The sequence below is a fragment of the Oncorhynchus masou genome, chromosome 6, assembly GCF_036934945.1.
Source record: "Oncorhynchus masou masou isolate Uvic2021 chromosome 6, UVic_Omas_1.1, whole genome shotgun sequence".
NCBI lineage: Eukaryota > Metazoa > Chordata > Actinopteri > Salmoniformes > Salmonidae > Oncorhynchus > Oncorhynchus masou.
This window is the reverse complement of record NC_088217.1, coordinates 18,223,375-18,236,815: the sequence shown is the minus strand read 5'-3', so window position 1 is coordinate 18,236,815 and position 13,441 is coordinate 18,223,375. Positions and strand designations below refer to the sequence as shown.

The 13,441-nt window shown below is 49.5% G+C and overlaps 1 protein-coding gene across 2 annotated transcripts in view; it reads right to left on the bottom strand.

Annotated features, from left to right (window-relative positions):
* LOC135541445 (plexin-A1-like) overlaps window positions 1–13,441 on the bottom strand; it is a 402,887-nt gene that overhangs the window by 67,988 nt on the left and 321,458 nt on the right. For both annotated transcript variants that reach the window (XM_064967699.1, XM_064967700.1), the window contains exon 16: window positions 3,402–3,569. In XM_064967699.1, coding sequence (XP_064823771.1) covers window positions 3,402–3,569 — 168 coding nt within the window. The remainder of the gene's footprint in view (window positions 1–3,401; window positions 3,570–13,441) is intronic.

Sequence of the window (13,441 nt, the reverse complement as noted above, 5' to 3'; positions counted from 1 at the left end):
CGAGGAACTAAAACGTTCCACTTTCTCCACTGCTGTCCCTAGTATGTGGATAGGGGGGGTGGATCCCTCTGCTGTTTCCTGAAGTCCATGATCATCTCCTTTGTTTTGATGACATTGAGTGAGACATTGTTTTCCTGATACCACACTCTGAGTGCCCTTACCTCCTCCCTGTAGGCTGTCTCATCGTTGTTGGTAATCAAGCGGGGTGGCCCGCTACTGAAGTGGGTCTAGGGTGGCTGGTAAGGTGAAGGTGATCTGATCCTTGACTAGTCTCTCAAAGCACTTCATGATTTTATTTATTTATTTTACCTTTATTTAACTAGGCAAGTCAGTTAAGAACAAATTCATTTTTTCAATGACGGCCTAGGAACAGTGGGTTAACTTCCTGTTCGGGGGCAGAACGACAGATTTTGTAGCTTGTTAGCTCGGGGGTTTGAACTTGCAACCTTCCGGTTACTAGTCCAACGCTCTAACCACTAGGCTACCCTGCTGCCCCATGATGACAGAAGTGAGTCATTTAGTTCAGTTATCTGAGGAACGTGGCTAGGGATGCCGGCCATGACAGCAGCCTTGCTAACACGTTTAAATGTTTTACTCATGGCGGCCACCGAGAAGGAGAGGGGGGCGCAGTTCTTGTTAGCGGGCCGCGATGGTGGTTTCTCTGTAAGTGTGACGTCGGAGTCCGTGACGTGGCTGGTTTTCTTTTTGTAGTCCGTGATTTCCTGTAGACCCTGCCACATACATCTTGTATTGCGACTCCACTTTGTACCTGTACCGGCATTTCGCTTGTTTGATTGCCTTGCAGAGGGAATACCTACACTGTTTATATTCAGGCATATTTCCAGACCTCTTTCCATGGTTAAATGCGGTGGTTCGTGCTTTCAGTTTTGTGCGAATGGCACCATCCATCCACGGTTTCTGGTTAGGATAGATTTTAATAGTCACAGTGGGTACAACATCTCCAATGCACTTCCTTATAAATTAATTCACCAAGTCAGCATATAGGTTGATGTTATTCTCTGAGGCTGACCGGAAAATATCCCAGTCCACGTGATCAAAACAATCTTGAAGCGTGGATTCCGATTGGTCAGAGCAGTGTAGAATGGTTCTAGTCACTGGTACATCCTGTTTGAGTTTCTGCCTATAAGATGGTAGGAGCAAGATGGCGTCGTGGTCGGATTTGCCAAAGGGAGGGCGGGGCAGGGCTTTGTATGCATCACAGAAGTTACAGCAGTGGTCTAGTGTATTACCCCCACGTGTAGTGCAATCAATCTGCTGACTTAGATTTCAAATTTGCTTTGTTAAAATCCCTAGCTACAATAAATGCAGCCTCAGGATATATGATTTCCGGTTTACATAGAGTCCAGTGAAGTTCCTTTAGGGCCATCTTGGTGTCTGCTTGAGGGGGAATGTAAACAGCTGTGACGATAACTGACGAGAATTCTCTTGGAAGGTAACATGGCCGGCATTTGATGTGAGGAATTCTAGGTCGGGTGAGCAGAAGGACTTGAGTTCCTGTATGTTGTTATGATTAGACCATGAGTCGTTAATCATGAAGAATATACCCCCGCCCTTCCTCTTCCAAGAGAGGTGTGTATCTCTATCGGTGCGACGCATGGAGAAGCCCGGTGGTTGAACCGATTCCGACAACATATCCTGAGACAGCCATGTTTCCGTGAAACGGAGAACGTTACAATCTCTGGAAGGCAACCCCCTTGCTCGAATTTTGTCTACCTTGTTGTCAAAAGACTGGACATTGGCGAGTAGTGTACTCGCGAGCGGTGGGCGCTGTGCACGTCTACGGAGCCTGACCAGGAGTCCGCTCTGTCTGCCCCCGCTGTTGTCTTGGGTTGGCTTCTGGGATTAGATCCATTGTTCTGGGTGGTGGTCCAAACAGAGAATCCGCTTCGGGAAAGTCGTATTCCTGGTCGTAAACTTGACATCGCTCTTATATCCAATAGTTCTTCCTGGCTGTATGTAATAAGACTTAAGATTTCCCGGGGTAACAATGTAAGAAATAATACATTAAAAAAAGTTTCATACCCACCGTGATGTCTCCATGGTGGTTTGTTCCATTCCCCCTAGCGACTGACTGCCATTTTGTGTCTAGTGGCTTCAGGTCTGTTTTGGCGTCCTTGAGACGCAACTGCCAAATCATCAAAAAGCACTTGGAAATACTTTGTGCTTACTTACTCCAGGGTAGCCATATTATTTTTTTGTATTTTCTTTTCCAAGTGGTTGCTGTTTTTTTCTCCCACCAACCCTATTCAAAGAGCACTGCCTACTTGTCTCAGCAACACAGTTTATTCAGAGCATATTCAAATTAATTTTCAATTTGTGAGGCTGGTAACTCTAATTACCGTATCCTCTGCAGCTGAGGTAACGGAGTCTTCCTTTCCTGTGGCGGTCCTCATGGAAGCCTGTCTCATCATAGCGCTTGATGGTTTTTGCGACTGCAGAATTGACTGACCGTCATGTCTTAAAGTAATGACGGACTGTCGTTTCTCTTTGCTTATTTGAGCTGTTCTTGCCATAATATGGACTTGGTATTTTACCAAAAAGGTCTATCTTCTGTATACCACCCCTACCTTGTTACAACACAACTGATTTGCTCAAACGCATTAAGGAAAGAAATTCCCCGAATTAACATTTAACAAAGCACACCTGTTGAATGCATTCCAGGTGACTGCCGCATGAAGCTGGTTGAGAGAATGCCAAGTGTGTGCAAAGCTGTCATCAAGGCAAATGGTGGCTACTTTGAATAATCTCAACCAGCAATTGTTGAACCCTTTTTTTGGTTACTACATGATTCCATATGGGTCTCCCAAGTGGCGCAGCGATCTAAGGCACTGCATCTCAGTTCTAGAGGAGTCACTACAGACCCTGGTTTGATTCCAGACTGTATCACAACCTTCAGTGATTGGGAGTCCCATAGGGCGTCGCACAATTCGGCCAGCGTCGTCCGGGTTAGAGTTTGGCCGGGGTAGGCCGTCATTACTATTTCCGGGAGCATCAACAGTGTAATCTGCCTACCTGCTAGCTACTGGTTTACATTCAGATAAAATTGAGAAATGAACTCAACTCAGTTTTTCTAGATCATTCTATCGAGCCATTTTGCATCAGAATCCACTTCCTGCTCTGTACACAGTTTGTGTTTGTTCATAAATATTCCCGCATCAAACTGTCACGTCTCATTTGAATAAGGCAGCGAGTATTTATATAGGCTTTGCATTGACTGCAGTACAAACTACAGGTGTAATTACACCTATCCATTCCTTTCAGATCTCTACATAGAATTAAAACACAAATTAAACTGTATTGTCCAACAAAAGATCTAAAGCAATATGTTAAGACCAGTTAAGACCATATAAGACCAGTACCATTCAGTTTAAGACCCTCACCTAGCGATGCTCCAGTCAGGTTCGATCTTGAAGATGGTGGGGTCATCTGTGTAGTTGAATTTGACCTCTGGGTTTCTGAGCTCAGCTGAGTTGATGTCCACCATGACGGGGGTACCTCCAGGACTCTGACCCGCCGGGGTCACACACACCATCTCCCTGGCACTCCGTCTGGAAGGGAAGAGGGAGTGTGTAACATGAAGGAAAAGCATGTCATGTCACACATACACACACGCTCTAACTGAGAAGAGGGCCACACAAGGCATACTCAGTTTATTGGAGAAAAATGCTCAAGTTAAATCGATCTATGACTATCAAAAAGCATAACCTGTGTGTCCCAAACTTCATATTCCTTTCGCTTTTGTCTTCCAACAACATCCAGGAGGAAAAAGCGTAATAGAAACTAACTGTGACATGAATAGTGAATTTATTCAGTAGACTATATCCCTGGTACAGACTCAGCCTCCCCAAATCTGCACTGGATGCACTCATAAAAGCGTTGCTACTCAAAGAATGTTTCAGAGATAATAAGTTATGGTACTGCCTGCATTTCATCAAATGCTGTAAGTGAAACAACCACTAATACTGCGCGCTCTGGTTATTTTCCTGTGTTTGGTCTCATTCTCACCTGCAGCAAACCGCACCATGGAATGAAATCGGAACGAGACCACCCTTTTTGAGTGAACCACGGAGCATTGTTCAGTGCGCTGGCGCGTTCGGAAAAACCCTCCAAACCAATTTGGTGTGAAAGCCCCATAAGAGCGCCAAGAGCAGCAGAGTCTCTTTCTCCCTGAATGATCTGGAGTGTCAGCTGTCTCTTTCTCCCTGACTGATCTGGAGTGTCAGCTGTCTCTTACTCCCTGAATGATCTGGAGTGTCAGCTGTCTCTTTCTCCCTGAATGATCTGGAGTGTCAGCTGTCTCTTTCTCCCTGACTGATCTGGAGTGTCAGCCGTCTCTTTCTCCCTGACTGATCTGGAGTGGCAGCCGTCTTTTTCTCCCTGACTGATATGGAGTGGCAGCCGTCTCTTTCTCCCTGAATGATCTGGAGTGGCAGCCGTCTCTTCCTCCCCGAATGATCTGGAGTGTCAGCCGTCTCTTTCTCCCCGACTGATCTGGAGTGTCAGCCGTCTCTTTCTCCCCGACTGATCTGGAGTGGCAGCCGTCTCTTTCTCCCTGACTGATCTGGAGTGGCAGCCGTCTCTTTCTCTCTGAATGATCTGGAGTGGCAGCCGTCTCTTTCTCCCCGACTGATCTGAGGTGTCAGCCGTCTCTTTCTCCCTGACTGATCTGGAGTGTCAGCCGTCTCTTTCTCCCCGACTGATCTGGAGTGTCAGCCGTCTCTTTCTCCCCGACTGATCTGGACTGTCAGCTGTCTCTTTCTCTCTGAATGATCTGGAGTGTCAGCCGTCTCTTTCTCCCCGACTGATCTGGAGTGTCAGCCGTCTCTTTCTCCCCGACTGATCTGGAGTGTCAGCCGTCTCTTTCTCCCCGACTGATCTGGAGTGTCAGCCGTCTCTTTCTCCCCGACTGATCTGGAGTGTCAGCCGTCTCTTTCTCTCTGAATGATCTGGAGTGTCAGCCGTCTCTTTCTCCCCGACTGATCTGGAGTGTCAGCAGTCTCTTTCTCCCTGACTGATCTGGAGTGTCAGCCGTCTCTTCCTCCCCGACTGATCTGGAGTGTCAGCCGTCTCTTCCTCCCCGACTGATCTGGAGTGTCAGCCGTCTCTTTCTCCCCGACTGATCTGGAGTGTCAGCCGTCTCTTTCTCCCTGACTGATCTGGAGTGTCAGCCGTCTCTTTCTCCCTGACTGATCTGGAGTGTCAGCCGTCTCTTTCTCCCCGACTGATCTGGAGTGTCAGCCGTCTCTTTCTCCCCGACTGATCTGGAGTGGCAGCCGTCTCTTTCTCTCTGAATGATCTGGAGTGTCAGCCGTCTCTTTCTCCCCGACTGATCTGGAGTGTCAGCCGTCTCTTTCTCCCGACTGATCTGGAGTGTCAGCCGTCTCTTTCTCCCCGACTGATCTGGAGTGTCAGCCGTCTCTTTCTCCCCGACTGATCTGGAGTGTCAGCCGTCTCTTTCTCTATGACTGATCTGGAGTGTCAGCATTCTCTTTCTCCCTGACTGATCTGGAGTGTCAGCAGTCTCTTTCTCCCCGACTGATCTGGAGTGTCAGCCGTCTCTTTCTCTCTGACTGATCTGGAGTGTCAGCCGTCTCTTTCTCTATGACTGATCTGGAGTGTCAGCCATCTCTTCCTCCCCGACTGATCTGGAGTGTCAGCCGTCTCTTTCTCCCCGACTGATCTGGAGTGGCAGCCGTCTCTTTCTCCCCGAATGATCTGGAGTGGCAGCCGTCTCTTTCTCCCCGAATGATATGGAGTGTCAGCCGTCTCTTTCTCCCCGACTGATCTGGAGTGGCAGCCGTCTCTTTCTCTCTGAATGATCTGGAGTGTCAGCCGTCTCTTTCTCCCCGACTGATCTGGAGTGGCAGCCGTCTCTTTCTCTCTGAATGATCTGGAGTGTCAGCCGTCTCTTTCTCCCCGACTGATCTGGAGTGTCAGCCGTCTCTTTCTCCCCGACTGATCTGGAGTGTCAGCCGTCTCTTTCTCCCCGACTGATCTGGAGTGTCAGCCGTCTCTTTCTCCCCGACTGATCTGGAGTGTCAGCCGTCTCTTTCTCCCCGACTGATCTGGAGTGTCAGCCGTCTCTTTCTCCCCGACTGATCTGGAGTGTCAGCCGTCTCTTTCTCCCTGACTGATCTGGAGTGTCAGCCGTCTCTTTCTCCCCGACTGATCTGGAGTGTCAGCCGTCTCTTTCTCCCTGACTGATCTGGAGTGTCAGCCGTCTCTTTCTCCCTGACTGATCTGGAGTGTCAGCCGTCTCTTTCTCCCCGACTGATCTGGAGTGTCAGCCGTCTCTTTCTCCCTGACTGATCTGGAAAGGAAGCAGTTGCTTTTTCCCTGACTGATCTGGAGTGTCAGCCGTCTCTTTCTCCCTGTCTGATCTGGAGTGTCAGCCGTCTCTTTCTCCCTGACTGATCTGGAGTGTCAGCCGTCTCTTTCTCCCTGACTGATCTGGAGTGGCAGCCGTCTCTTTCTCTCTGAATGATCTGGAGTGTCAGCCGTCTCTTTCTCCCCGACTGATCTGGAGTGGCAGCCGTCTCTTTCTCCCCGACTGATCTGGAGTGTCAGCCGTCTCTTTCTCCCCGACTGATCTGGAGTGTCAGCCGTCTCTTTCTCCCCGACTGATCTGGAGTGTCAGCCGTCTCTTTCTCCCCGACTGATCTGGAGTGTCAGCCGTCTCTTTCTCCCCGACTGATCTGGAGTGTCAGCCGTCTCTTTCTCCCCGACTGATCTGGAGTGTCAGCCGTCTCTTTCTCCCCGACTGATCTGGAGTGTCAGCCGTGACTGATCTGGAGTGTCAGCCGTCTCTTTCTCAGCCGTCTCTTTCTCCCCGACTGATCTGGAGTGTCAGCCGTCTCTTTCTCCCTGACTGATCTGGAGTGTCAGCCGTCTCTTTCTCCCTGACTGATCTGGAGTGTCAGCCGTCTCTTTCTCCCCGACTGATCTGTAAAGGAAGCAGTTGCTTTTTCCCTGACTGATCTGGAGTGTCAGCCGTCTCTTTCTCCCTGTCTGATCTGGAGTGTCAGCCGTCTCTTTCTCCCCGACTGATCTGGAGTGTCAGCCGTCTCTTTCTCCCTGACTGATCTGGAGTGTCAGCCGTCTCTTTCTCCCCGACTGATCTGGAGTGTCAGCCGTCTCTTTCTCCCTGACTGATCTGGAGTGTCAGCCGTCTCTTTCTCCCCGACTGATCTGGAGTGTCAGCCGTCTCTTTCTCCCTGACTGATCTGGAGTGTCAGCCGTCTCTTTCTCCCCGACTGATCTGGAGTGTCAGCCGTCTCTTTCTCCCCGACTGATCTGGAGTGTCAGCCGTCTCTTTCTCCCCGACTGATCTGGAGTGGCAGCCGTCTCTTTCTCTCTGAATGATCTGGAGTGTCAGCCGTCTCTTTCTCCCCGACTGATCTGGAGTGGCAGCCGTCTCTTTCTCTCTGAATGATCTGGAGTGTCAGCCGTCTCTTTCTCCCCGACTGATCTGGAGTGTCAGCCGTCTCTTTCTCCCCGACTGATCTGGAGTGTCAGCCGTCTCTTTCTCCCCGACTGATCTGGAGTGTCAGCCGTCTCTTTCTCCCCGACTGATCTGGAGTGTCAGCCGTCTCTTTCTCCCCGACTGATCTGGAGTGTCAGCCGTCTCTTTCTCCCCGACTGATCTGGAGTGTCAGCCGTCTCTTTCTCCCCGACTGATCTGGAGTGTCAGCCGTCTCTTTCTCCCTGACTGATCTGGAGTGTCAGCCGTCTCTTTCTCCCCGACTGATCTGGAGTGTCAGCCGTCTCTTTCTCCCTGACTGATCTGGAAAGGAAGCAGTTGCTTTTTCCCTGACTGATCTGGAGTGTCAGCCGTCTCTTTCTCCCCGTCTGATCTGGAGTGTCAGCCGTCTCTTTCTCCCTGACTGATCTGGAGTGTCAGCCGTCTCTTTCTCCCTGACTGATCTGGAGTGGCAGCCGTCTCTTTCTCTCTGAATGATCTGGAGTGTCAGCCGTCTCTTTCTCCCCGACTGATCTGGAGTGGCAGCCGTCTCTTTCTCCCCGACTGATCTGGAGTGTCAGCCGTCTCTTTCTCCCCGACTGATCTGGAGTGTCAGCCGTCTCTTTCTCCCCGACTGATCTGGAGTGTCAGCCGTCTCTTTCTCCCCGACTGATCTGGAGTGTCAGCCGTCTCTTTCTCCCCGACTGATCTGGAGTGTCAGCCGTCTCTTTCTCCCCGACTGATCTGGAGTGTCAGCCGTCTCTTTCTCCCCGACTGATCTGGAGTGTCAGCCGTCTCTTTCTCCCCGACTGATCTGGAGTGTCAGCCGTCTCTTTCTCAGCCGTCTCTTTCTCCCCGACTGATCTGGAGTGTCAGCCGTCTCTTTCTCCCTGACTGATCTGGAGTGTCAGCCGTCTCTTTCTCCCTGACTGATCTGGAGTGTCAGCCGTCTCTTTCTCCCCGACTGATCTGGAGTGTCAGCCGTCTCTTTCTCCCCGACTGATCTGTAAAGGAAGCAGTTGCTTTTTTCCCTGACTGATCTGGAGTGTCAGCCGTCTCTTTCTCCCTGTCTGATCTGGAGTGTCAGCCGTCTCTTTCTCCCCGACTGATCTGGAGTGTCAGCCGTCTCTTTCTCCCTGACTGATCTGGAGTGTCAGCCGTCTCTTTCTCCCCGACTGATCTGGAGTGTCAGCCGTCTCTTTCTCCCTGACTGATCTGGAGTGTCAGCCGTCTCTTTCTCCCCGACTGATCTGGAGTGTCAGCCGTCTCTTTCTCCCTGACTGATCTGGAGTGTCAGCCGTCTCTTTCTCCCCGACTGATCTGGAGTGTCAGCCGTCTCTTTCTCCCCGACTGATCTGGAGTGGCAGCCGTCCCTCTCTGAATGATCTGGAGTGTCAGCCGTCTCTTTCTCCCCGACTGATCTGGAGTGTCAGCCGTCTCTTTCTCCCTGACTGATCTGGAGTGTCAGCCGTCTCTTTCTCCCCGACTGATCTGGAGTGTCAGCCGTCTCTTTCTCCCCGACTGATCTGGAGTGTCAGCCGTCTCTTTCTCCCCGACTGATCTGGAGTGTCAGCCGTCTCGTTCTCCCTGACTGATCTGGAGTGTCAGCGGTCTCTTTCTCCCCGACTGATCTGGAGTGTCAGCCGTCTCTTTCTCAGCCGTCTCTTTCTCCCCGACTGATCTGGAGTGTCAGCCGTCTCTTTCTCCCTGACTGATCTGGAGTGTCAGCCGTCTCTTTCTCCCTGACTGATCTGGAGTGTCAGCCGTCTCTTTCTCCCCGACTGATCTGGAGTGTCAGCCGTCTCTTTCTCCCCGACTGATCTGTAAAGGAAGCAGTTGCTTTTTCCCTGACTGATCTGGAGTGTCAGCCGTCTCTTTCTCCCTGTCTGATCTGGAGTGTCAGCCGTCTCTTTCTCCCCGACTGATCTGGAGTGTCAGCCGTCTCTTTCTCCCTGACTGATCTGGAGTGTCAGCCGTCTCTTTCTCCCCGACTGATCTGGAGTGTCAGCCGTCTCTTTCTCCCTGAATGATCTGGAGTGTCAGCCGTCTCTTTCTCCCCGACTGATCTGAGTGTCAGCCGTCTCTTTCTCCCTGACTGATCTGGAGTGTCAGCCGTCTCTTTCTCCCCAACTGATCTGGAGTGTCAGCCGTGATCTGGAAAGGAAGCAGTTGCTTTTTCCCTGACTGATCTGGAGTGTCAGCCGTCTCTTTCTCCCCGTCTGATCTGGAGTGTCAGCCGCCTCTTTCTCCCCGACTGATCTGGAGTGTCAGCCGTCCCTTTCTCCCTGACTGATCTGGAGTGTCAGCCGTCTCTTTCTCCCCGACTGATCTGGAGTGTCAGCCGTCTCTTTCTCCCCGACTGATCTGGAGTGTCAGCCGTCTCTTTCTCCCCGACTGATCTGGAGTGTCAGCCGTCTCTTTCTCCCCGACTGATCTGGAGTGTCAGCCGTCTCTTTCTCCCCGACTGATCTGGAGTGTCAGCCGTCTCTTTCTCCCCGACTGACCTGGAGTGTCAGCCGTCTCTTTCTCCCCGACTGATCTGGAGTGTCAGCCGTCTCTTTCTCCCCGACTGATCTGGAGTGTCAGCCGTCTCTTTCTCCCCGACTGATCTGGAGTGTCAGCCGTCTCTTTCTCCCCGACTGATCTGGAGTGTCAGCCGTCTCTTTCTCCCCGACTGATCTGGAGTGTCAGCCGTCTCTTTCTCCCCGACTGATCTGGAGTGTCAGCCGTCTCTTTCTCCCCGACTGATCTGGAGTGTCAGCCGTCTCTTTCTCCCCGACAGATCTGGAGTGTCAGCCGTCTCTTTCTCCCCGACTGATCTGGAGTGTCAGCCGTCTCTTTCTCCCTGACTGATCTGGAGTGTCAGCCGTCTGTTTCTCCCCGACTGATCTGGAGTGTCAGCCGTCTCTTTCTCCCTGACTGATCTGGAGTGTCAGCCGTCTCTTTCTCCCCGACTGATCTGGAGTGTCAGCCGTCTCTTTCTCCCCGACTGATCTGGAGTGTCAGCCGTCTCTTTCTCCCTGACTGATCTGGAGTGTCAGCCGTCTCTTTCTCCCCGACTGATCTGGAGTGTCAGCCGTCTCTTTCTCCCTGACTGATCTGGAAAGGAAGCAGTTGCTTTTTCCCTGAATGATCTGGAGTAGCAAGCCGTCTCCTTCTCCCTGACTGATATGAAGTGGCAGCAGTCTCAGAGACTGCCAGTCATCACAATGTGATGCAACCCCCTCCGACATGCAGCCAGCTGTGCTGTGTTCTGAACGTTTTTTGTGGTTTGGCTTTGTTAGCCAAACGTTGCACACTGCGGAGTGGGTTACTTCCAACGCCTTGACAAAATGTTGTGTTGGCAAAGCAGACATCCAAAATATGTAGTGCGTGTTTGTATATCAGTATAATGTGAGGGATCCTGTGACTGTATAGTTTTTGTGTGTGTGTGTGTGTGTGTGTGCCTGTGTGCGTATGTGCGTGCGTGCGTGCGTGAGTGTGTGTGTGTGACCAAAATATGTGGAAAAGCCTGGACTGTTTTCATGACCTCAATTTGTTAAAATTCTATTTTAGGCATAAGGGTAAAGTTTAGGGTTTGGTTTCACCAAGTCCAAGACCCGTTGAAGCCGCAATGAATAACAGATTCATTACATGGAAAATCAAAAACTTCCACCCTAAAAATCAAAAGGAAGTTAGTTCTGAAGTGTCTGTCCTATATCTGAAAGATATTAAGAAAGATGTGAATATTTAAGTTTATTTTTTTACATGCATTTAACCCCTTCAAATCAAGGATAATTTTACTATTTGATTTTTAAAAATATAGATAAAAAATAATACCTTTTTAATTGATTTGGCTTTACTACTATTAGCCCATACAAATGCATTGGATAACAGAGTCACTACATGGAACAGATAGTCCCCTCATTGTCTGTCTTATATCTGAGAAACATTTTTCATGTATTTAACCCCATATTTTTGGCAGTAAACAGTCTCCCTATTTAGTGCATTCAGAACGTTTTCAGACCCCTTAACATTTTCCACATATTGTTCCGTTACAGCCTTATTCTAAAATGGATTAAATAGTTGTTTTCTTCATCAATCTACACACAATGCCCATAATGACGAGGAGAAATACATGCTTTTAGAAATGTTCTTTTAAAATACCATATTTACATAAATATTCAGACCCTTTGCTATGAGACTCAAAATCGATCTCAGGTGCATCCTGTTTCCATTGATCATCCTTGATTGGAGTCCACCTGTGGTAAATTCAATTGATTGGACATGTTTTGAAAAGGCACAGACCTGTCTATATAAGGTCCCACAGTTGACAGTGCATGTCAGAGCAGAAATCAGGCCATGAGGTTGAAGGAATTGTCCGTAGAGCTCCGAGACAGGATTGTGTCAAGGCACAGATCTGGGAAAGGCTACCAAAAAAATGTCTGCTGCATTGAATGTCCCCAAGAGCACAGTGGCCTCCATAATTTTTAAATGGAAGAAGTTTGGAACCAACAAGACTCTAGAGCAGACCGCCCGGTCAAACTGAACAATTGGGAGAGAAGGGCCTTAGTCATGGAGGTGGCCAGAGTTCCTCTGTGGAGATGGAATAACCACCCAGAAGGACAACCATTTCTGCAACCTTCCACCAATCACTCCTCATTAAAAGGTACATGACAGCCTGCTTGGAGTTTGCCAAAAGGCACCTAAAGGACTCAGACCATGATTGACCAAGATAGAACTCTTTGGCCTGAATGCCAAGCGTTACATTTGGAGGAAACCGGGCACCATCCCTGCTGTGAAGCATGGGTGGCAGCATCATGCTGTGGGGATGTTTTTCAGTGGCAGGGACTGGAGACTAGTCAGGATCGAGGGAAAGATAAATGGAACAAAGTCCAGAGAGATCATTGACAAAAACCTGCTCCAGAGGGCTCAGGACCTCAGACTGGGGCAAAGGTTCACATTCTAACAGGAAAATGACCCTAAGCACACAGCCAAGACAACGCAGGAGTAACTTCGGGACAAGTCTCTGAATATCCTTGAGTGGCCCAGCGAGAGCCCGGAATTGAACCCAATCGAACATCTCTGGAGAGACCTGAAAATAGCTGTGCAGTGAAGCTCCCCATCCAACCTGGCAGAGCTTGAGAGGATCTGTAGATCTGTAGAAACTCCCCAAATACAGGTGTACCAAGCTTGTTGCGTCATAGCCAATAAGATTTGAGGCTGTAATCGCTGCCAAAGGTGCTTCAACAAAGTACTTTAGCAAAAATAAAAAATAAAACCGTTTTTGCTATGTCATTATAGGGTATAGCGTGTAGATGAAAAAAAAAGTTTTTTAATCCATTTTGGAATAAGACTGTACTTTCCGAATGCACTGTACTTCCTTTCATTTTTCCAACTGGTACCGGGGGAATTTCAGATGAGTCATTTTGGCCTGTGGGTGTCCTAGAGCAAAACAACCAACATGTATGTGTTTGTGACTCTCACCTTCCCACGGAGTCACCACAGCGTGTTGTCCGAACTATTTTGGATGTTACGGAAAAAGTTGGCAGATTGGCTGTACCAACTTCAGATGGATCCCACGATGTTGTGGTGGTCGTAGAGCAAAACAGAGAACACCATCGTGTTCCTGAGAGGCCAAACGGTTCAGACGCTACAGACAGATTTTGGGATATCTCATGGTCTGACAATCACTGCTCGAGCTCTATCATCTTTCCCCGCAGATGCGGAAGTGCGACATATGCAATTGCTGTGGATTGAGACGCATCCAATGCAAATAACAGATCTCTAGCTTAAACTGACATATTTTTATGGGAGTTTATTATGCTATCTACATTTCTGCAGGGGCGCAGATGTTGACCTTAGGGCTAAGGCTAGGAGTTCAGGTTTTGGGGTTAAAGTTTTGGGTTTCGGGAAAATAGCATTTTGAATGGGAATACAAATTCACGTCAAAAAAGCTACTGTATGTGTGTGGGGGTGTGT